General features: G+C 51.4%; 2 protein-coding genes across 2 annotated transcripts; both read right to left on the bottom strand.

Moving 5' to 3' along the window:
* Positions 1-818: 818 nt before the first annotated feature.
* Positions 819-21,594, bottom strand: LOC142792210 (histone H2A-like). The gene is made up of 3 exons (XM_075885605.1): positions 21,470-21,594; positions 11,680-12,174; positions 819-2,055 (listed from the first exon to the last, which is right to left on the bottom strand). Exon 3 carries the CDS (start codon positions 1,637-1,639, stop codon positions 1,265-1,267), a length of 375 nt encoding a protein of 124 aa, XP_075741720.1. The 5' UTR covers positions 1,640-2,055; positions 11,680-12,174; positions 21,470-21,594; the 3' UTR covers positions 819-1,264.
* Positions 20,877-21,547, bottom strand: LOC142792209 (histone H2A-like). The gene has a single exon (XM_075885604.1). The coding sequence runs from the start codon at positions 21,545-21,547 to the stop codon at positions 21,173-21,175; it is 375 nt and encodes a 124-aa protein (XP_075741719.1). The 3' UTR covers positions 20,877-21,172.
* Positions 21,595-23,580: the final 1,986 nt, after the last annotated feature.

Here is a 23,580-nt window from a genome sequence, read left to right as displayed (position 1 = left end):
CATGTTTTGTACGTACGTGGCTGCCGTTGTCTAGCGCGCGGAAGAACGGAACGTCGGCGCGTCGTTATTACGAAGAAATGGCTCAGCTTTGACAAATTCAAGGTAAAAGTGTGTATCATTATGAGTAGACAGAGAAAAGGTAGGCTAGCTTCAGTCGGTGTGTGTGCAGCAGCCGTGCTGCGACCCTGTGGTGTGTCAATTTCATTTATGTGTTTACCTTTTTGCCCACCGCTTGTAAGGTGTTTTTGAGGGCTTCTGTTTGCGTAACGCCATGGTGACTTGGGCTGCTGGACCCCGGCGCAACTTTTGGGTGCACTCGTAGGAGGTGATGAAGTTTTACCGAGAGACGAAATAAACAATTGTATCGGGCCAGTTGGTAAGGATCCATCTCGCTAGGAAGCGCAGCCACTATTACACAGACCTCACAACACAAGCGCTTAACTTCAACTGAACTTTCATTGCAAACGTCAGAGTTTATAAAGGGGGTGAACAGAGAAAAAGAATAGTAAAAGGTAGACAACAAAAAGCACACGTGCCAGTCCCGCACATTACTGTCTGTTATTCTCTATCACCCCATCCAAAAAACAGTTCTTTCCGCGTGAGCGCGATAGAGAGTGCACTAACACACTCGAAATCATCGCGTGTCATTTCCTTTCATTTCTTTTGAAGCTGAACAAGTTTTTGTGCCATATTCTGGACAATTTTTTTTTTTTTTGCAATAAACCTTTAGTTGAAGTTAAGCGCTTGTGTTGTGTGTTCTGTGTAATAGTGGCTGCGCTGCCTAGCAAGATAGACGAAATAAATTGTGTTAGAAGCACCAAATGGAATGCGCTAACGGCGGGTTCTCTCTCTCTCTCTCTCTTTTTTTTTTTTACCTTACGTTTGTTTTTCTATTCAAAGGTATTAAATTTACTCTGTCCCTGTGCTGACCCGTTCAGGTGTCATCGTAAGGATAGACGGTTACGTGTGGAGCTTTTTTTTTTTTTTTTTTTAATGAGAAATGACAACGCTTACATGCTCTTTTCTGTCTTTTTCGGTGCCGAGCTGCGTGATTTGGTTGTCTCTTTGCAGCATTTGGCGTCGCGCACTTGTGGCTAACTGATGTCGCGAGGAAATATATATAAAGTATAGAAAAACAAACACGCTTGAGGGTACGAACAGAGCCATCGTGACTGCGAAGCGAAACACGGCCGCGTCACCTGTTAGGGTGGTCCTTAGAAGGACCGTTTGGGGAATGCGGCGAGCGCGCGGAAGGGGTGCTCGCTTACGCCTTCTTCTCCGTCTTCTTTGGAAGAAGCACGGCTTGAATGTTGGGCAACACACCGCCCTGCGCGATGGTGACGCCGGAAAGCAGTTTGTTCAGCTCCTCGTCGTTGCGGATGGCGAGCTGCAAGTGACGGGGGATGATCCGGGTCTTCTTGTTGTCACGAGCGGCGTTGCCCGCCAGCTCGAGCACCTCGGCGGCCAGGTACTCGAGTACGGCAGCCAGGTAGACCGGAGCGCCAGCTCCGACGCGCTCGGCGTAGTTTCCCTTGCGTAGGAGGCGGTGAATACGGCCCACGGGGAACTGAAGCCCCGCGCGGCTAGAACGGGTCTTGCTCTTGCCTTTCGCCTTGCCGCCCTTGCCACGTCCGGACATGGTGTTGCTTTTCGCTTGGTACGACGCCGGTTGCCGAAAACAAGAAAGCTGCTGCCTTCTGAGATGAGAGCCGTGCTCGAATGGTGGTGGTGGTAGTGGTTACAATGAAGAGGAAAAAGGCACCTAATTTCTGTCTGCCTTCAGGCGACACGGCGCAGTGCCTTATAGGGGTGGGCTGAAGGAGGGATAAAAAGGATAGAAGGAAAGTAGAAGCAGAAGAAGACAGCCAACGAGAGGAAAAAGAAGGAGATAGGAAAGTGGGGATCCGGTCGAAGCAGTCCAAGGGCGGGGTGCCACAATGCGAGAGCTACACGGCGTCAGGAGACCGCGGAGGGCGAACCAGTCGGCGGGAGCTACGCTGAAGTCGGAGATCGCGAGGGCACAACCGTCCAGCTTGAAATCCTGCGAGCGAATCCCTCGAATGGTTTCCGTTGCCACCATCGCGCGCCGCCGCTCGCGGGGAACGGATGAGAGTGTGAGAGAGAGAAGCCGTGCGAACCAATGGGGCGCGCGCGTTGTGCTGATCTCGTCAACACCCCTCGCTCATATTTAAGCGCGGCGAGACGGGGGGACACGCGCATTCGACTCTGGTCTCGCGTGCGTGTTGTGTGAAATCATGCCTCCCCAACCGTCTGGCAAAGCCGTCAAGAAGGCCGGCAAGGCGCAGAAGAATGTGCGCGCCACGGACAAGAAGAAGAAGAAGCGCCGCAGGAAGGAGAGCTTCTCCATCTACATCTATAAGGTGCTGAAGCAGGTGCACCCCGACACTGGTGTCTCCAGCAAGGCCATGTCCATCATGAACAGCTTCGTGAACGACATCTTCGAGCGTATCGCCGCCGAGTCGTCACGCCTTGCTCACTACAACAAGCGCTCGACCATCACGAGCCGGGAGATCCAGACCGCGGTGCGCCTGCTGCTGCCCGGAGAGCTGGCCAAGCACGCGGTGTCCGAGGGTACAAAAGCCGTCACCAAGTACACCAGCTCCAAGTAGGCGTGCGTCGTGGGCCACAGCGAGCAACGACAAATCAACGGCTCTTCTCAGAGCCACCCAAATTGTCTGCGTCGGCATAGGGGTTGTGCTGAGAGATTCGGCTCCGAATCCATCCTCTTCTCTCTGTTGAACACCGCTAGCAGGAGCGTTGGTGTGCCGCGCTCGACGTGTGTGCTCGGGGAGGTTGAACAGGTAAATTAGAGAAGACCGAGTGCGCGGAGAAAAGTGCCACAAGTACGGTAATGGAGGGAAAACAAAACCAGGAGCGTGGTAATTAAAAAAAAAAAAAAAACAGGGGGAAGGTGGCCGCTTCTCTCAAAAAAAGGTAACATGAACTCGAGTGTGTTCAGCTCTTGGGAAATGATAGAATAGGAAACTCGCGTCAGCGCTTGCCCGAGCAACTCCGACATGTCGGGCCAAATATGAAGGGGTATACACGGTATGCAGTGCATGCGGAGAGAAGGAAACTGCCGAACACTTGATAATGCTATGTAAAGGGCTTCACCTTATAGTTTAGAATGATGGCGCAGAGTTTTTCAAAAGCACCGGGGTTTAGAGACGGGGGAGGGCAAAATAGACTTTAGGCGGGTAGAATTAACTAGAAGGTGGTTATCTTATTGGTGGCTAAAGTCAAGGCAAGAGTGAAAACTAAACCATTCACTGCAAAGCACCGCGGTCCTATACTTCACTATTTAAAGAGAGAAAAAAAACAAGATAAATGTAGCTGTTTGTTAGGTCAGCATTATGGCTAGGTGGTGATAGCTGCCGCCCGATGTGAAGGGTACAGCCACATTCATCAGACAGCGCAGAGTTCCTTCTCTGCCACGCCATTCATTTGTTTACGAAATTGGGGCATTTATTTCTTGAGAGCGCAGGGCAGGCCCGTTTCGAGACTGTAGGAGGAGTGAATGTAGCTTAAAGTGCGTGGCGCGGTGAAAAATGTGCGGAAGCATTGATGCAAGAAAAGATAGGGGAGAAATATATAGACGCATGTGACAATAGCTGTAGAAGCAGAAAAGCGTGGCGGCGGACTGCATGCTAATTATTGTCCGAAAGCAAAGTATCGACAGCCCGAGTGAAGGAAAAAACAAAACTGTGCGTACGCATGACAGGGGTACCACGCAGGTGATTTATATAGTGCACAAAGAAGTACGAAATCCAGTAAAGAAAGGCGGTCGACACGAGGTATGGGCATTTCCCGTTTTCGCACCGAGTGCTCCGTTTGCGCGTCGCCGAAAGAAACATAGCCAGGCCGGCCAGCAAACGACACTGCTCGGCTTGACGTTTACATAATCACACGGTGTAGCGGAACACTGTGTTCTCTTCGAAAGAACAAATGCGCCTGTGCTAGGCACAAATGAGTGGTACGTTCCATTCGGAATGTGGTGGGAAACTTACCTTAAATGAATGAGCGGACGCACCGTTTATTTCCGCTTTGTTTTAGATTACTGACTATGTTCGGCGGGTCGACAGTGCATTTGTATGAAGCTTTCAAGCGCGATCATTTTGTAATTTCGCATCGTGCGTCCCTGCCACAAGTTCGGGGAAGGAATACTTTCAATATGGGAACCCTCATGATTGTGAAAGATGAAACTGCGACTACTTAAACACACTTGCACCACAGAAATGGCACGCGCAGTTTGGTATTGGGGCACGTGAGAAGGGAATACAATAGATGGGCATTGGCGCGCATCTTTTTTTCTTATTGATATGATATGTAAGGAGATGTCGGCGCACCATTATGGCGCCGGCTACTCCTTGGCCGTTGAGTTAAACTTGAACACGTATCTTGAAGCAAAACGTACAAAGCAGTGCATGGAAAGTAGAAAACTCGGGCAGAGATATGCAAAGACACACTTACACTTATACGCACATATCAGAACACAATGGTAAGTAAATGTTCGAAAGTCAATGAATGAAGTCTCTGATATAATGTCCCTCGATAATATTCGGTCCACCAGCACAAAACAGTAGAGCACACGTCTGGTCCGTATAAAGATGCATTCGCTCGTGTGTACATAATTGTCGACACGTCATTCATTTCACAACACACACATGATGAGAGTCACGTGATACTGTACATAATAAGTACATTTGTTACAAATGAAAGTTCGTTATTTCTTAATACTTATCAGCAATCCCGCTGTCTTGTAAAGAACGTGTTGATGCTTTTAAAGCGTGCGACTGTAAAACTCGAGTAGGCCACGGACCCAGAAGTTTCTTCATGTTAAACGGTCTGCGGTCTAATGCCAACTGTTCGGACTTAAGACGGCGTCTCGTGATGTGGACAGTCTACGAGAAGGTGACATACGTCTTCATCTATCAATCCGCATTCGCATTCGGGACTTTCAGCTCTGCCGTGTCTGTGCAAAGAAAAAAAAAAAACAAATGTTTTTGTGTATGCCGTGCCTAGCCTCAATCGGTCAATTAGAGTTTCCGATATTCTATCTAATGCCAGCGTAATTTTTAATTCAATAAATGGATCGATGTGGTATAAATCGCACCTCTTTGTACTTTGGTCAAACCAAGCAGTTTTGCTCATTCTGAAAGTTGTATTCTTTATAATACTACGCAATTCACTTTTTTCGAAATATTGGTTGCCACGATGTGTAGACCTACTTTGTGTGCTCTGGACGGCTCTGGAAGGCCAACTGCAAATCTTCTTTGCACAGCTGATGCCGTCCGGATAGTCGTTGATAGATTACTTAACAGGTTGTCAGCCTCCGAAGGTATTATGTAAGCGAAAGTACGCATGCGTAAAACATGCAGCGAACGAACACTCTTCCAACGCTGTAAAGAAGAAAGAATGCATAAAGGGTGGTGCATTTTACGCTCCAATCTCGTCCTATGTAAGGCGCTTTAGAGTTAGGGCTGTTTTGCCTGTAATTGCGTGACCCTTGCAGGGTTCCTCACAGTGCAACCGTGCACTTGAAACGGGCAGGTGTTGAACCACCCCGCAAGGAGATGGGGAAACTTCGCTGCGACCGGACCGCTTGACAGTCCGTGTTTACGGGAGGAGAGGCGCGCCCGAGAGGAGGTGCGCTCTCACTCTCTGCCGTCCCCGTGAATGCTGAAATGAGCGCGGTCGCGTTGCGTGGCTTCGGTGAAACTGCCGTATCGCGATATGTAGTGGAGCTGCCACAGTAAAATTTGAGACACGCGTAGCCAGCCAAAGGTGCTGTTACTTTGCCGAATTTCACGTGCCGGCGTCCACAACAACGCGAGCACGCTTTGTTTAGAAATTTCCGGCCATGAGGCCGTGCCCGGACCGCGTGTGTTAGTCCCTTGGTTTGGCGACAAGGATGGCGTCAAAGTGACGCCGTGAAACGGGTTTCGTGCGTGCAAATGAGGCATTGATGTGATTAGAGAGAAAGCGAGAACATAGAAAAGAAAAAAAAAAGAGGGGGGGGGGGGCACACGCCGGGGACGAGTAGTCGCAAAGTGTTAAGTGTGCAGTTTATTTACGTGCGGCACACAGGTGAGCTGTTGCAGCTGTGAGTTTTGACAAATATTGCGTGTGTCATGTTCAGTGGACACGATGAAACGTTTTTTAGCGAACGCGTTGTATCCGCTGGGCTTGTACGTACGCGTACATGAATTGTCGCTTACTCGGTTTGATGTCTCCTTGCCGCTGGGGCAGCTGATACGACTGATACGCCATTTTGCAGCAGTGAAGGGTGCGTGAATGAATGGGCAAGAAACTTAGCAACAGTAACGAGAAAAGAATTAAAAACAAACAAACAAACGAAAGCATGTTTGCCGTGTATATTCAATCTTGTAGTGCAGAAAAATAGTCAGTGCAGCAACCTGCGCGGCCAACGCGCTCCTCGCGAAGAAAAGAGGGAGAGAGAGACGAGCTGGCCGCCGACCAACCGGCGTGCGCCGTTCGCCTTCCTCCTCAGTCTCGCGGGCCGGCGCCGACACCGCGACTCGATCGTGTCGAACATTCGCTGATTCGCTCGCAGGATTTCAAGCTGGACGGTTGTGCCCTCGCGATCTCCGACTTCAGCGTAGCTCCCGCCGACTGGTTCGCCCTCCGCGGTCTCCTGATGCCGTGTAGCTCTCGCATTGTGGCACCCCGCCCTTGGACTGCTTCGACCGGATCCCCACTTTCCTATCTCCTTCTTTTTCCTCTCGTTGGCTGTCTTCTTCTGCTTCTACTTTCCTTCTATCCTTTTTATCCCTCCTTAACCCCACCCCTATAAGGCACTGCGCCGTGTCGCCTGAAGGCAGACAGAAATTAGGTGCCTTTTTCCTCTTCATTGTAACCACTACCACCATTCGCTTTCCGGGCGCGTTTCGAAGCAGAAGCAGAAACTTCGGAAGCCGTCATGTCTGGCCGTGGCAAAGGTGGCAAAGGGCTGGGGAAGGGTGGCGCCAAGCGTCATCGAAAGGTGTTGCGTGACAACATCCAGGGCATAACCAAGCCGGCCATCCGTCGTCTGGCGCGCCGTGGCGGTGTCAAGCGCATCTCTGGCCTCATCTACGAGGAAACTCGCGGCGTTCTCAAGGTGTTCCTCGAGAACGTGATCCGCGATGCCGTCACTTACACCGAGCACGCCAAAAGGAAGACCGTGACAGCCATGGACGTCGTGTACGCCCTCAAGCGTCAGGGCCGCACCCTGTACGGATTCGGAGGCTAAGAAGCCAGCGGCGTCGCCTGCAGCCAGCCAACGAGAACACAACAGCCCTCTTCAGGGCTACCCACTTGATGCTTCGGCAGTGTGATCCCAGCGGTTCGCCATACCCGTCCGTCCCTCTTTGCAATATCATTGCGTCATCGCTCAGGTGAGCAGCACCTCGTGTAGTAGTAGCTTGATCGCGCTGGGTACTTGTCACGTTCACCGCATTTCGTTCGCGTCGTCGTCTTTCTCCTGGGTCTGCATGCACGAATCAATCGCCGCATCTGCGAGTTCTTCCTCTCCTTCCTGCAAGCCAAGCTGCTAAAACGGGCCCGTCAAGCGAACGTCGCCTAGTTACCTTATCGCGCGAAGGAAGAAGCCGAGCGCAGCGTTCTACCCTGGTCACTGCATTCTTGGAGACACGACTATGCTCAGGAAGCACGAACTCGCTTTTTTCTTTGGAATGCCCACTACACGATCGCGTCACGTTGTGTCAAAATAAATAAAAACGCACTATGTTCTACCGTGGGGCACCCAGACGAAGAAGGGATGTGTACTTACAAATGAAAAAATTGATTGTGACAGGTTGGTCGTGTTTACCGCGCCCGCTGTGCACTCAGAAGTGCCCCATTCAATAACACATTGTGTACATTGTCACGCCTAATAATTTTTGTTTGTTTTTTTTTTTTCACACCTGGCGCTGCCGAGCTGCAAAATACAAAAAAAAAGAAAGAAAAGTGGAAGGGGATGTTTAAACAGAATTTCTGCGCAAGTCAGAAGCAAGTACACAATAAGCGCTGCCCATGCAGCGTGCTGAGGGAAGCTGCACTTGATAGAAGTGGCACTCATGTACTGTACTGGTGCTGCGAACACTGCAGTTGTGAAAGCTTTACTTGGACGGACAGCTACGCAACAAGTGTTTCCATTTCGCCGGCAGAGGTGGTCACTCTAGGGAGGCTGGCTTCGCCGCCCACGCGAGAGGGGGGGGGGGGGGGACTAGCCCATGATGTAAACGCGAGAGGTTCGAGCGCGGGAAATTCGAAAGCAAGGCGCGCTCGCGTGAGCCTGCCGTCAGATGGCGACACCAACCCACGAGCATTGCATTTTCAAGTGCACCCTTGGTTTCCCACCCACCTCCGCACAGGACGAGGCGTGTCGAATGTGTAACCAAGGCGCACGACAGTGGTTCTGCTCAGGCAAAGCCTACCTATAACAAAAATTGTTCTCCATGTGTGTACCTTCATTTTCTCGTGAAAATGTGAAAGAGGAGTGAATGGGGCTTTTTGAGGCGCGTGTTGATCTTCGTTTCTATTATGATTATTATTTTTCACCCTTTCATTGAGTCCATTTCCTGCTTTTTGTGCCACATATTTAGCACTTAGAGGTTGGGGGGGGGGGATTGCTGATGTGTAAGATGGAAAAGAAGAGGAAAGTGAGCCCCGAAACTGTCTGCATCAGGATGCGACACCTCAGCGGTAGCTCACAAGGGATGGGGGGTGAGGGGGGATTAAAAGGGTGGGAATAAAAGTGTAGAGAAAGAGACATGAGGGAAGCCAGAGTGAGACGACATATCGAGGGAATAGGAGTAAAAATGAAACAAAACATTCGAACGCAAACACCCCGTACATCCAACCGCCATTGAGCGCACCTAGTAGTTTGGCAAGTATGTATGAGTGATTCTTAAGAGGGAAAGGAAGATAAAATTGAGTCCCGTTACTGTCTGCGATTGAGCAAGTAGGCGCGCTCAGTGGCAGTTGGATGTACGGGGTGTTTGTGTTAGAATGTTTTGTTGCGTTTTACTCCTTGTCGTTGCGCGGACGTGTATGCATATACCAACACTGCCGGTGGTCTCTCGTCGTCTTCGCCCATCTACGTAATGGTCGCAAATAAGCGACAACGCAAGGAGCAAGTTTTTTTGGCGTGGCAGTGCGCATTTGCCCTCGGTGATGCGAGGCGCTCTAGTGCGATGCGCGCTGTTGGCGTGAATGGTGGCGTCTCGCACTCCGTCGCGCCGCTTCGGGAAGCGACGAGCTACAGCGTCGATTGATGTGTTGCCTGGAAGGCGAAAGAAATGCGCAGCAGGCTGTATTGTACAGCGGTAGTGGTTTCGTTTCGGTGTACCTCTTTGCAGCCGCGAACTGCACGGTTGCCCGAAAATGAGCGCCAGCCAGCATCCTGGCGTACGCTTCCGCGCTCGCACGCGGACGGGTTCTCACGCTTCGGCCAATGGGAGGGAGAGAGATGGGTCGTGCGGCGAAGCCGCTTTTGCCGATCTCCGGCAGGAGCGCAGTTTCGCTCCGTCAGTCGAGGTGATCGGACGCACGCAGCATGGCCCGAACTAAACAAACCGCGCGCAAGAGTACTGGAGGCAAGGCTCCGCGTAAGCAGCTTGCTACCAAGGCTGCTCGCAAGAGTGCCCCTGCCACAGGCGGGGTGAAGAAACCTCACCGTTACAGGCCTGGAACCGTGGCCCTGCGTGAAATTCGCCGATACCAGAAGTCGACCGAACTGCTGATCCGCAAGCTTCCCTTTCAGCGCCTGGTGCGGGAAATCGCTCAGGACTTCAAGACGGACCTCCGTTTCCAGAGTTCTGCCGTGATGGCCCTACAGGAAGCTAGCGAGGCCTACCTCGTTGGTCTTTTCGAAGACACCAACCTGTGCGCCATCCACGCTAAGCGCGTCACCATCATGCCAAAGGACATCCAGCTGGCTCGGCGCATTCGCGGTGAGCGCGCCTAAGTTGGGCTGCTCCCTGCGCTTCGGTCGACAGGCAAGCAACAACAAACGGTCCTTCTCAGGACCACCAACGTGTCTGCTTTGGCTACGAGACCACTCCAGGCCACGTACTCCGGCCGCACCCTCTTTTGCTGTCATGTTTTGTACGTACGTGGCTGCCGTTGTCTAGCGCGCGGAAGAACGGAACGTCGGCGCGTCGTTATTACGAAGAAATGGCTCAGCTTTGACAAATTCAAGGTAAAAGTGTGTATCATTATGAGTAGACAGAGAAAAGGTAGGCTAGCTTCAGTCGGTGTGTGTGCAGCAGCCGTGCTGCGACCCTGTGGTGTGTCAATTTCATTTATGTGTTTACCTTTTTGCCCGCCGCTTGTAAGGTGTTTTTGAGGGCTTCTGTTTGCGTAACGCCATGGTGACTTGGGCTGCTGGACCCCGGCGCAACTTTTGGGTGCACTCGTAGGAGGTGATGAAGTTTTACCGAGAGACGAAATAAACAATTGTATCGGGCCAGTTGGTAAGGATCCATCTCGCTAGGAAGCGCAGCCACTATTACACAGACCTCACAACACAAGCGCTTAACTTCAACTGAACTTTCATTGCAAACGTCAGAGTTTATAAAGGGGGTGAACAGAGAAAAAGAATAGTAAAAGGTAGACAACAAAAAGCACACGTGCCAGTCCCGCACATTACTGTCTGTTATTCTCTATCACCCCATCCAAAAAACAGTTCTTTCCGCGTGAGCGCGATAGAGAGTGCACTAACACACTCGAAATCATCGCGTGTCATTTCCTTTCATTTCTTTTGAAGCTGAACAAGTTTTTGTGCCATATTCTGGACAATTTTTTTTTTTTTTTTGCAATAAACGTTTAGTTGAAGTTAAGCGCTTGTGTTGTGTGTTCTGTGTAATAGTGGCTGCGCTGCCTAGCAAGATAGACGAAATAAATTGTGTTAGAAGCACCAAATGGAATGCGCTAACGGCGGGTTCTCTCTCTCTCTCTTTTTTTTTTACCTTACGTTTGTTTTTCTATTCAAAGGTATTAAATTTACTCTGTCCCTGTGCTGACCCGTTCAGGTGTCATCGTAAGGATAGACGGTTACGTGTGGAGCTTTTTTTTTTTTTTTTTTAATGAGAAATGACAACGCTTACATGCTCTTTTCTGTCTTTTTCGGTGCCGAGCTGCGTGATTTGGTTGTCTCTTTGCAGCATTTGGCGTCGCGCACTTGTGGCTAACTGATGTCGCGAGGAAATATATATAAAGTATAGAAAAACAAACACGCTTGAGGGTACGAACAGAGCCATCGTGACTGCGAAGCGAAACACGGCCGCGTCACCTGTTTGGGTGGTCCTTAGAAGGACCGTTTGGGGAATGCGGCGAGCGCGCGGAAGGGGTGCTCGCTTACGCCTTCTTCTCCGTCTTCTTTGGAAGAAGCACGGCTTGAATGTTGGGCAACACACCGCCCTGCGCGATGGTGACGCCGGAAAGCAGTTTGTTCAGCTCCTCGTCGTTGCGGATGGCGAGCTGCAAGTGACGGGGGATGATCCGGGTCTTCTTGTTGTCACGAGCGGCGTTGCCCGCCAGCTCGAGCACCTCGGCGGCCAGGTACTCGAGTACGGCAGCCAGGTAGACCGGAGCGCCAGCTCCGACGCGCTCGGCGTAGTTTCCCTTGCGTAGGAGGCGGTGAATACGGCCCACGGGGAACTGAAGCCCCGCGCGGCTAGAACGGGTCTTGCTCTTGCCTTTCGCCTTGCCGCCCTTGCCACGTCCGGACATGGTGTTGCTTTTCGCTTGGTACGACGCCGGTTGCCGAAAACAAGAAAGCTGCTGCCTTCTGAGATGAGAGCCGTGCTCGAATGGTGGTGGTGGTAGTGGTTACAATGAAGAGGAAAAAGGCACCTAATTTCTGTCTGCCTTCAGGCGACACGGCGCAGTGCCTTATAGGGGTGGGGGGAAGGAGGGATAAAAAGAATAGAAGGAAAGTAGAAGCAGAAGAAGACAGCCAACGAGAGGAAAAAAGAAGGAGATAGGAAAGTGGGGATCCGGTCGAAGCAGTCCAAGGGCGGGGTGCCACAATGCGAGAGCTACACGGCGTCAGGAGACCGCGGAGGGCGAACCAGTCGGCGGGAGCTACGCTGAAGTCGGAGATCGCGAGGGCACAACCGTCCAGCTTGAAATCCTGCGAGCGAATCCCTCGAATGGTTTCCGTTGCCACCATCGCGCGCCGCCGCTCGCGGGGAACGGATGAGAGTGTGAGAGAGAGAAGCCGTGCGAACCAATGGGGCGCGCGCGTTGTGCTGATCTCGTCAACACCCCTCGCTCATATTTAAGCGCGGCGAGACGGGGGGACACGCGCATTCGACTCTGGTCTCGCGTGCGTGTTGTGTGAAATCATGCCTCCCCAACCGTCTGGCAAAGCCGTCAAGAAGGCCGGCAAGGCGCAGAAGAATGTGCGCGCCACGGACAAGAAGAAGAAGAAGCGCCGCAGGAAGGAGAGCTTCTCCATCTACATCTATAAGGTGCTGAAGCAGGTGCACCCCGACACTGGTGTCTCCAGCAAGGCCATGTCCATCATGAACAGCTTCGTGAACGACATCTTCGAGCGTATCGCCGCCGAGTCGTCACGCCTTGCTCACTACAACAAGCGCTCGACCATCACGAGCCGGGAGATCCAGACCGCGGTGCGCCTGCTGCTGCCCGGAGAGCTGGCCAAGCACGCGGTGTCCGAGGGTACAAAAGCCGTCACCAAGTACACCAGCTCCAAGTAGGCGTGCGTCGTGGGCCACAGCGAGCAACGACAAATCAACGGCTCTTCTCAGAGCCACCCAAATTGTCTGCGTCGGCATAGGGGTTGTGCTGAGAGATTCGGCTCCGAATCCATCCTCTTCTCTCTGTTGAACACCGCTAGCAGGAGCGTTGGTGTGCCGCGCTCGACGTGTGTGCTCGGGGAGGTTGAACAGGTAAATTAGAGAAGACCGAGTGCGCGGAGAAAAGTGCCACAAGTACGGTAATGGAGGGAAAACAAAACCAGGAGCGTGGTAATTAAAAAAAAAAAAAAACAGGGGGAAGGTGGCCGCTTCTCTCAAAAAAAGGTAACATGAACTCGAGTGTGTTCAGCTCTTGGGAAATGATAGAATAGGAAACTCGCGTCAGCGCTTGCCCGAGCAACTCCGACATGTCGGGCCAAATATGAAGGGGTATACACGGTATGCAGTGCATGCGGAGAGAAGGAAACTGCCGAACACTTGATAATGCTATGTAAAGGGCTTCACCTTATAGTTTAGAATGATGGCGCAGAGTTTTTCAAAAGCACCGGGGTTTAGAGACGGGGGAGGGCAAAATAGACTTTAGGCGGGTAGAATTAACTAGAAGGTGGTTATCTTATTGGTGGCTAAAGTCAAGGCAAGAGTGAAAACTAAACCATTCACTGCAAAGCACCGCGGTCCTATACTTCACTATTTAAAGAGAGAAAAAAAACAAGATAAATGTAGCTGTTTGTTAGGTCAGCATTATGGCTAGGTGGTGATAGCTGCCGCCCGATGTGAAGGGTACAGCCACATTCATCAGACAGCGCAGAGTTCCTTCTCTGCCACGCCATTCATTTGTTTACGAAATTGGGGCATTTATTTCTTGAGAGCGCAGGGCAGGCCCGTTTCGAGACTGTAGGAGGAGTGAATGTAGCTTAAAGTGCGTGGCGCGGTGAAAAATGTGCGGAAGCATTGATGCAAGAAAAGATAGGGGAGAAATATATAGACGCATGTGACAATAGCTGTAGAAGCAGAAAAGCGTGGCGGCGGACTGCATGCTAATTATTGTCCGAAAGCAAAGTATCGACAGCCCGAGTGAAGGAAAAAACAAAACTGTGCGTACGCATGACAGGGGTACCACGCAGGTGATTTATATAGTGCACAAAGAAGTACGAAATCCAGTAAAGAAAGGCGGTCGACACGAGGTATGGGCATTTCCCGTTTTCGCACCGAGTGCTCCGTTTGCGCGTCGCCGAAAGAAACATAGCCAGGCCGGCCAGCAAACGACACTGCTCGGCTTGACGTTTACATAATCACACGGTGTAGCGGAACACTGTGTTCTCTTCGAAAGAACAAATGCGCCTGTGCTAGGCACAAATGAGTGGTACGTTCCATTCGGAATGTGGTGGGAAACTTACCTTAAATGAATGAGCGGACGCACCGTTTATTTCCGCTTTGTTTTAGATTACTGACTATGTTCGGCGGGTCGACAGTGCATTTGTATGAAGCTTTCAAGCGCGATCATTTTGTAATTTCGCATCGTGCGTCCCTGCCACAAGTTCGGGGAAGGAATACTTTCAATATGGGAACCCTCATGATTGTGAAAGATGAAACTGCGACTACTTAAACACACTTGCACCACAGAAATGGCACGCGCAGTTTGGTATTGGGGCACGTGAGAAGGGAATACAATAGATGGGCATTGGCGCGCATCTTTTTTTCTTATTGATATGATATGTAAGGAGATGTCGGCGCACCATTATGGCGCCGGCTACTCCTTGGCCGTTGAGTTAAACTTGAACACGTATCTTGAAGCAAAACGTACAAAGCAGTGCATGGAAAGTAGAAAACTCGGGCAGAGATATGCAAAGACACACTTACACTTATACGCACATATCAGAACACAATGGTAAGTAAATGTTCGAAAGTCAATGAATGAAGTCTCTGATATAATGTCCCTCGATAATATTCGGTCCACCAGCACAAAACAGTAGAGCACACGTCTGGTCCGTATAAAGATGCATTCGCTCGTGTGTACATAATTGTCGACACGTCATTCATTTCACAACACACACATGATGAGAGTCACGTGATACTGTACATAATAAGTACATTTGTTACAAATGAAAGTTCGTTATTTCTTAATACTTATCAGCAATCCCGCTGTCTTGTAAAGAACGTGTTGATGCTTTTAAAGCGTGCGACTGTAAAACTCGAGTAGGCCACGGACCCAGAAGTTTCTTCATGTTAAACGGTCTGCGGTCTAATGCCAACTGTTCGGACTTAAGACGGCGTCTCGTGATGTGGACAGTCTACGAGAAGGTGACATACGTCTTCATCTATCAATCCGCATTCGCATTCGGGACTTTCAGCTCTGCCGTGTCTGTGCAAAGAAAAAAAAAAAACAAATGTTTTTGTGTATGCCGTGCCTAGCCTCAATCGGTCAATTAGAGTTTCCGATATTCTATCTAATGCCAGCGTAATTTTTAATTCAATAAATGGATCGATGTGGTATAAATCGCACCTCTTTGTACTTTGGTCAAACCAAGCAGTTTTGCTCATTCTGAAAGTTGTATTCTTTATAATACTACGCAATTCACTTTTTTCGAAATATTGGTTGCCACGATGTGTAGACCTACTTTGTGTGCTCTGGACGGCTCTGGAAGGCCAACTGCAAATCTTCTTTGCACAGCTGATGCCGTCCGGATAGTCGTTGATAGATTACTTAACAGGTTGTCAGCCTCCGAAGGTATTATGTAAGCGAAAGTACGCATGCGTAAAACATGCAGCGAACGAACACTCTTCCAACGCTGTAAAGAAGAAAGAATGCATAAAGGGTGGTGCATTTTACGCTCCAATCTCGTCCTATGTAAGGCGCTTTAGAGTTAGGGCTGTTTTGCCTGTAATTGCGTGACCCTTGCAGGGTTCCTCACAGTGCAACCGTGCACTTGAAACGGGCAGGTGTTGAACCACCCCGCAAGGAGATGGGGAAACTTCGCTGCGACCGGACCGCTTGACAGTCCGTGTTTACGGGAGGAGAGGCGCGCCCGAGAGGAGGTGCGCTCTCACTCTCTGCCGTCCCCGTGAATGCTGAAATGAGCGCGGTCGCGTTGCGTGGCTTCGGTGAAACTGCCGTATCGCGATATGTAGTGGAGCTGCCACAGTAAAATTTGAGACACGCGTAGCCAGCCAAAGGTGCTGTTACTTTGCCGAATTTCACGTGCCGGCGTCCACAACAACGCGAGCACGCTTTGTTTAGAAATTTCCGGCCATGAGGCCGTGCCCGGACCGCGTGTGTTAGTCCCTTGGTTTGGCGACAAGGATGGCGTCAAAGTGACGCCGTGAAACGGGTTTCGTGCGTGCAAATGAGGCATTGATGTGATTAGAGAGAAAGCGAGAACATAGAAAAGAAAAAAAAAAGAGGGGGGGGGGGGCACACGCCGGGGACGAGTAGTCGCAAAGTGTTAAGTGTGCAGTTTATTTACGTGCGGCACACAGGTGAGCTGTTGCAGCTGTGAGTTTTGACAAATATTGCGTGTGTCATGTTCAGTGGACACGATGAAACGTTTTTTAGCGAACGCGTTGTATCCGCTGGGCTTGTACGTACGCGTACATGAATTGTCGCTTACTCGGTTTGATGTCTCCTTGCCGCTGGGGCAGCTGATACGACTGATACGCCATTTTGCAGCAGTGAAGGGTGCGTGAATGAATGGGCAAGAAACTTAGCAACAGTAACGAGAAAAGAATTAAAAACAAACAAACAAACGAAAGCATGTTTGCCGTGTATATTCAATCTTGTAGTGCAGAAAAATAGTCAGTGCAGCAACCTGCGCGGCCAACGCGCTCCTCGCGAAGAAAAGAGGGAGAGAGAGACGAGCTGGCCGCCGACCAACCGGCGTGCGCCGTTCGCCTTCCTCCTCAGTCTCGCGGGCCGGCGCCGACACCGCGACTCGATCGTGTCGAGCATTCGCTTTCCGGGCGCGTTTCGAAGCAGAAGCAGAAACTTCGGAAGCCGTCATGTCTGGCCGTGGCAAAGGTGGCAAAGGGCTGGGGAAGGGTGGCGCCAAGCGTCATCGAAAGGTGTTGCGTGACAACATCCAGGGCATAACCAAGCCGGCCATCCGTCGTCTGGCGCGCCGTGGCGGTGTCAAGCGCATCTCTGGCCTCATCTACGAGGAAACTCGCGGCGTTCTCAAGGTGTTCCTCGAGAACGTGATCCGCGATGCCGTCACTTACACCGAGCACGCCAAAAGGAAGACCGTGACAGCCATGGACGTCGTGTACGCCCTCAAGCGTCAGGGCCGCACCCTGTACGGATTCGGAGGCTAAGAAGCCAGCGGCGTCGCCTGCAGCCAGCCAACGAGAACACAACAGCCCTCTTCAGGGCTACCCACTTGATGCTTCGGCAGTGTGATCCCAGCGGTTCGCCATACCCGTCCGTCCCTCTTTGCAATATCATTGCGTCATCGCTCAGGTGAGCAGCACCTCGTGTAGTAGTAGCTTGATCGCGCTGGGTACTTGTCACGTTCACCGCATTTCGTTCGCGTCGTCGTCTTTCTCCTGGGTCTGCATGCACGAATCAATCGCCGCATCTGCGAGTTCTTCCTCTCCTTCCTGCAAGCCAAGCTGCTAAAACGGGCCCGTCAAGCGAACGTCGCCTAGTTACCTTATCGCGCGAAGGAAGAAGCCGAGCGCAGCGTTCTACCCTGGTCACTGCATTCTTGGAGACACGACTATGCTCAGGAAGCACGAACTCGCTTTTTTCTTTGGAATGCCCACTGCACGATCGCGTCACGTTGTGTCAAAATAAATAAAAACGCACTATGTTCTACCGTGGGGCACCCAGACGAAGAAGGGATGTGTACTTACAAATGAAAAAATTGATTGTGACAGGTTGGTCGTGTTTACCGCGCCCGCTGTGCACTCAGAAGTGCCCCATTCAATAACACATTGTGTACATTGTCACGCCTAATAATTTTTGTTTGTTTTTTTTTTTTCACACCTGGCGCTGCCGAGCTGCAAAATACAAAAAAAAAAGAAAGAAAAGTGGAAGGGGATGTTTAAACAGAATTTCTGCGCAAGTCAGAAGCAAGTACACAATAAGCGCTGCCCATGCAGCGTGCTGAGGGAAGCTGCACTTGATAGAAGTGGCACTCATGTACTGTACTGGTGCTGCGAACACTGCAGTTGTGAAAGCTTTACTTGGACGGACAGCTACGCAACAAGTGTTTCCATTTCGCCGGCAGAGGTGGTCACTCTAGGGAGGCTGGCTTCGCCGCCCACGCGAGAGGGGGGGGGGGGGGACTAGCCCATGATGTAAACGCGAGAGGTTCGAGCGCGGGAAATTCGAAAGCAAGGCGCGCTCGCGTGAGCCTGCCGTCAGATGGCGACACCAACCCACGAGCATTGCATTTTCAAGTGCACCCTTGGTTTCCCACCCACCTCCGCACAGGACGAGGCGTGTCGAATGTGTAACCAAGGCGCACGACAGTGGTTCTGCTCAGGCAAAGCCTACCTATAACAAAAATTGTTCTCCATGTGTGTACCTTCATTTTCTCGTGAAAATGTGAAAGAGGAGTGAATGGGGCTTTTTGAGGCGCGTGTTGATCTTCGTTTCTATTATGATTATTATTTTTCACCCTTTCATTGAGTCCATTTCCTGCTTTTTGTGCCACATATTTAGCACTTAGAGGTTGGGGGGGGGGGGGATTGCTGATGTGTAAGATGGAAAAGAAGAGGAAAGTGAGCCCCGAAACTGTCTGCATCAGGATGCGACACCTCAGCGGTAGCTCACAAGGGATGGGGGGTGAGGGGGGATTAAAAGGGTGGGAATAAAAGTGTAGAGAAAGAGACATGAGGGAAGCCAGAGTGAGACGACATATCGAGGGAATAGGAGTAAAAATGAAACAAAACATTCGAACGCAAACACCCCGTACATCCAACCGCCATTGAGCGCACCTAGTAGTTTGGCAAGTATGTATGAGTGATTCTTAAGAGGGAAAGGAAGATAAAATTGAGTCCCGTTACTGTCTGCGATTGAGCAAGTAGGCGCGCTCAGTGGCAGTTGGATGTACGGGGTGTTTGTGTTAGAATGTTTTGTTGCGTTTTACTCCTTGTCGTTGCGCGGACGTGTATGCATATACCAACACTGCCGGTGGTCTCTCGTCGTCTTCGCCCATCTACGTAATGGTCGCAAATAAGCGACAACGCAAGGAGCAAGTTTTTTTGGCGTGGCAGTGCGCATTTGCCCTCGGTGATGCGAGGCGCTCTAGTGCGATGCGCGCTGTTGGCGTGAATGGTGGCGTCTCGCACTCCGTCGCGCCGCTTCGGGAAGCGACGAGCTACAGCGTCGATTGATGTGTTGCCTGGAAGGCGAAAGAAATGCGCAGCAGGCTGTATTGTACAGCGGTAGTGGTTTCGTTTCGGTGTACCTCTTTGCAGCCGCGAACTGCACGGTTGCCCGAAAATGAGCGCCAGCCAGCATCCTGGCGTACGCTTCCGCGCTCGCACGCGGACGGGTTCTCACGCTTCGGCCAATGGGAGGGAGAGAGATGGGTCGTGCGGCGAAGCCGCTTTTGCCGATCTCCGGCAGGAGCGCAGTTTCGCTCCGTCAGTCGAGGTGATCGGACGCACGCAGCATGGCCCGAACTAAACAAACCGCGCGCAAGAGTACTGGAGGCAAGGCTCCGCGTAAGCAGCTTGCTACCAAGGCTGCTCGCAAGAGTGCCCCTGCCACAGGCGGGGTGAAGAAACCTCACCGTTACAGGCCTGGAACCGTGGCCCTGCGTGAAATTCGCCGATACCAGAAGTCGACCGAACTGCTGATCCGCAAGCTTCCCTTTCAGCGCCTGGTGCGGGAAATCGCTCAGGACTTCAAGACGGACCTCCGTTTCCAGAGTTCTGCCGTGATGGCCCTACAGGAAGCTAGCGAGGCCTACCTCGTTGGTCTTTTCGAAGACACCAACCTGTGCGCCATCCACGCTAAGCGCGTCACCATCATGCCAAAGGACATCCAGCTGGCTCGGCGCATTCGCGGTGAGCGCGCCTAAGTTGGGCTGCTCCCTGCGCTTCGGTCGACAGGCAAGCAACAACAAACGGTCCTTCTCAGGACCACCAACGTGTCTGCTTTGGCTACGAGACCACTCCAGGCCACGTACTCCGGCCGCACCCTCTTTTGCTGTCATGTTTTGTACGTACGTGGCTGCCGTTGTCTAGCGCGCGGAAGAACGGAACGTCGGCGCGTCGTTATTACGAAGAAATGGCTCAGCTTTGACAAATTCAAGGTAAAAGTGTGTATCATTATGAGTAGACAGAGAAAAGGTAGGCTAGCTTCAGTCGGTGTGTGTGCAGCAGCCGTGCTGCGACCCTGTGGTGTGTCAATTTCATTTATGTGTTTACCTTTTTGCCCGCCGCTTGTAAGGTGTTTTTGAGGGCTTCTGTTTGCGTAACGCCATGGTGACTTGGGCTGCTGGACCCCGGCGCAACTTTTGGGTGCACTCGTAGGAGGTGATGAAGTTTTACCGAGAGACGAAATAAACAATTGTATCGGGCCAGTTGGTAAGGATCCATCTCGCTAGGAAGCGCAGCCACTATTACACAGACCTCACAACACAAGCGCTTAACTTCAACTGAACTTTCATTGCAAACGTCAGAGTTTATAAAGTGGGTGAACAGAGAAAAAGAATAGTAAAAGGTAGACAACAAAAAGCACACGTGCCAGTCCCGCACATTACTGTCTGTTATTCTCTATCACCCCATCCAAAAAACAGTTCTTTCCGCGTGAGCGCGATAGAGAGTGCACTAACACACTCGAAATCATCGCGTGTCATTTCCTTTCATTTCTTTTGAAGCTGAACAAGTTTTTGTGCCATATTCTGGACAATTTTTTTTTTTTTGCAATAAACGTTTAGTTGAAGTTAAGCGCTTGTGTTGTGTGTTCTGTGTAATAGTGGCTGCGCTGCCTAGCAAGATAGACGAAATAAATTGTGTTAGAAGCACCAAATGGAATGCGCTAACGGCGGGTTCTCTCTCTCTCTCTCTCTTTTTTTTTTTTTACCTTACGTTTGTTTTTCTATTCAAAGGTATTAAATTTACTCTGTCCCTGTGCTGACCCGTTCAGGTGTCATCGTAAGGATAGACGGTTACGTGTGGAGCTTTTTTTTTTTTTTTTTTAATGAGAAATGACAACGCTTACATGCTCTTTTCTGTCTTTTTCGGTGCCGAGCTGCGTGATTTGGTTGTCTCTTTGCAGCATTTGGCGTCGCGCACTTGTGGCTAACTGATGTCGCGAGGAAATATATATAAAGTATAGAAAAACAAACACGCTTGAGGGTACGAACAGAGCCATCGTGACTGCGAAGCGAAACACGGCCGCGTCACCTGTTTGGGTGGTCCTTAGAAGGACCGTTTGGGGAATGCGGCGAGCGCGCGGAAGGGGTGCTCGCTTACGCCTTCTTCTCCGTCTTCTTTGGAAGAAGCACGGCTTGAATGTTGGGCAACACACCGCCCTGCGCGATGGTGACGCCGGAAAGCAGTTTGTTCAGCTCCTCGTCGTTGCGGATGGCGAGCTGCAAGTGACGGGGGATGATCCGGGTCTTCTTGTTGTCACGAGCGGCGTTGCCCGCCAGCTCGAGCACCTCGGCGGCCAGGTACTCGAGTACGGCAGCCAGGTAGACCGGAGCGCCAGCTCCGACGCGCTCGGCGTAGTTTCCCTTGCGTAGGAGGCGGTGAATACGGCCCACGGGGAACTGAAGCCCCGCGCGGCTAGAACGGGTCTTGCTCTTGCCTTTCGCCTTGCCGCCCTTGCCACGTCCGGACATGGTGTTGCTTTTCGCTTGGTACGACGCCGGTTGCCGAAAACAAGAAAGCTGCTGCCTTCTGAGATGAGAGCCGTGCTCGAATGGTGGTAGTGGTTACAATGAAGAGGAAAAAGGCACCTAATTTCTGTCTGCCTTCAGGCGACACGGCGCAGTGCCTTATAGGGGTGGGGTGAAGGAGGGATAAAAAGGATAGAAGGAAAGTAGAAGCAGAAGAAGACAGCCAACGAGAGGAAAAAGAAGGAGATAGGAAATTGGGGATCCGGTCGAAGCAGTCCAAGGGCGGGGTGCCACAATGCGAGAGCTACACGGCGTCAGGAGACCGCGGAGGGCGAACCAGTCGGCGGGAGCTACGCTGAAGTCGGAGATCGCGAGGGCACAACCGTCCAGCTTGAAATCCTGCGAGCGAATCTGCTCGAATGGTTTCCGTTGCCACCATCGCGCGCCGCCGCTCGCGGGGAACGGATGAGAGTGTGAGAGAGAGAAGCCGTGCGAACCAATGGGGCACGCGCGTTGTGCTGATCTCGTCAACACCCCTCGCTCATATTTAAGCGCGGCGAGACGGGGGGACACGCGCATTCGACTCTGGTCTCGCGTGCGTGTTGTGTGAAATCATGCCTCCCCAACCGTCTGGCAAAGCCGTCAAGAAGGCCGGCAAGGCGCAGAAGAATGTGCGCGCCACGGACAAGAAGAAGAAGAAGCGCCGCAGGAAGGAGAGCTTCTCCATCTACATCTATAAGGTGCTGAAGCAGGTGCACCCCGACACTGGTGTCTCCAGCAAGGCCATGTCCATCATGAACAGCTTCGTGAACGACATCTTCGAGCGTATCGCCGCCGAGTCGTCACGCCTTGCTCACTACAACAAGCGCTCGACCATCACGAGCCGGGAGATCCAGACCGCGGTGCGCCTGCTGCTGCCCGGAGAGCTGGCCAAGCACGCGGTGTCCGAGGGTACAAAAGCCGTCACCAAGTACACCAGCTCCAAGTAGGCGTGCGTCGTGGGCCACAGCGAGCAACGACAAATCAACGGCTCTTCTCAGAGCCACCCAAATTGTCTGCGTCGGCATAGGGGTTGTGCTGAGAGATTCGGCTCCGAATCCATCCTCTTCTCTCTGTTGAACACCGCTAGCAGGAGCGTTGGTGTGCCGCGCTCGACGTGTGTGCTCGGGGAGGTTGAACAGGTAAATTAGAGAAGACCGAGTGCGCGGAGAAAAGTGCCACAAGTACGGTAATGGAGGGAAAACAAAACCAGGAGCGTGGTAATTAAAAAAAAAAAAAAAAAACAGGGGGAAGGTGGCCGCTTCTCTCAAAAAAAGGTAACATGAACTCGAGTGTGTTCAGCTCTTGGGAAATGATAGAATAGGAAACTCGCGTCAGCGCTTGCCCGAGCAACTCCGACATGTCGGGCCAAATATGAAGGGGTATACACGGTATGCAGTGCATGCGGAGAGAAGGAAACTGCCGAACACTTGATAATGCTATGTAAAGGGCTTCACCTTATAGTTTAGAATGATGGCGCAGAGTTTTTCAAAAGCACCGGGGTTTAGAGACGGGGGAGGGCAAAATAGACTTTAGGCGGGTAGAATTAACTAGAAGGTGGTTATCTTATTGGTGGCTAAAGTCAAGGCAAGAGTGAAAACTAAACCATTCACTGCAAAGCACCGCGGTCCTATACTTCACTATTTAAAGAGAGAAAAAAAACAAGATAAATGTAGCTGTTTGTTAGGTCAGCATTATGGCTAGGGGGTGATAGCTGCCGCCCGATGTGAAGGGTACAGCCACATTCATCAGACAGCGCAGAGTTCCTTCTCTGCCACGCCATTCATTTGTTTACGAAATTGGGGCATTTATTTCTTGAGAGCGCAGGGCAGGCCCGTTTCGAGACTGTAGGAGGAGTGAATGTAGCTTAAAGTGCGTGGCGCGGTGAAAAATGTGCGGAAGCATTGATGCAAGAAAAGATAGGGGAGAAATATATAGACGCATGTGACAATAGCTGTAGAAGCAGAAAAGCGTGGCGGCGGACTGCATGCTAATTA

This window comes from Rhipicephalus microplus, unplaced genomic scaffold (assembly GCF_043290135.1).
Source record: "Rhipicephalus microplus isolate Deutch F79 unplaced genomic scaffold, USDA_Rmic scaffold_207, whole genome shotgun sequence".
NCBI lineage: Eukaryota > Metazoa > Arthropoda > Arachnida > Ixodida > Ixodidae > Rhipicephalus > Rhipicephalus microplus.
Note: the sequence above shows the minus strand (reverse complement) of the source record. Positions and strands in the feature narration are given on the sequence as shown.

Coding starts and splice junctions, on each gene's coding strand:
- LOC142792210 (XM_075885605.1), bottom strand. CDS start 1,639: ATGTCCGGACGTGGCAAGGGCGGCAAGGCGAAAGGCAAGAGCAAGACC.
- LOC142792209 (XM_075885604.1), bottom strand. CDS start 21,547: ATGTCCGGACGTGGCAAGGGCGGCAAGGCGAAAGGCAAGAGCAAGACC.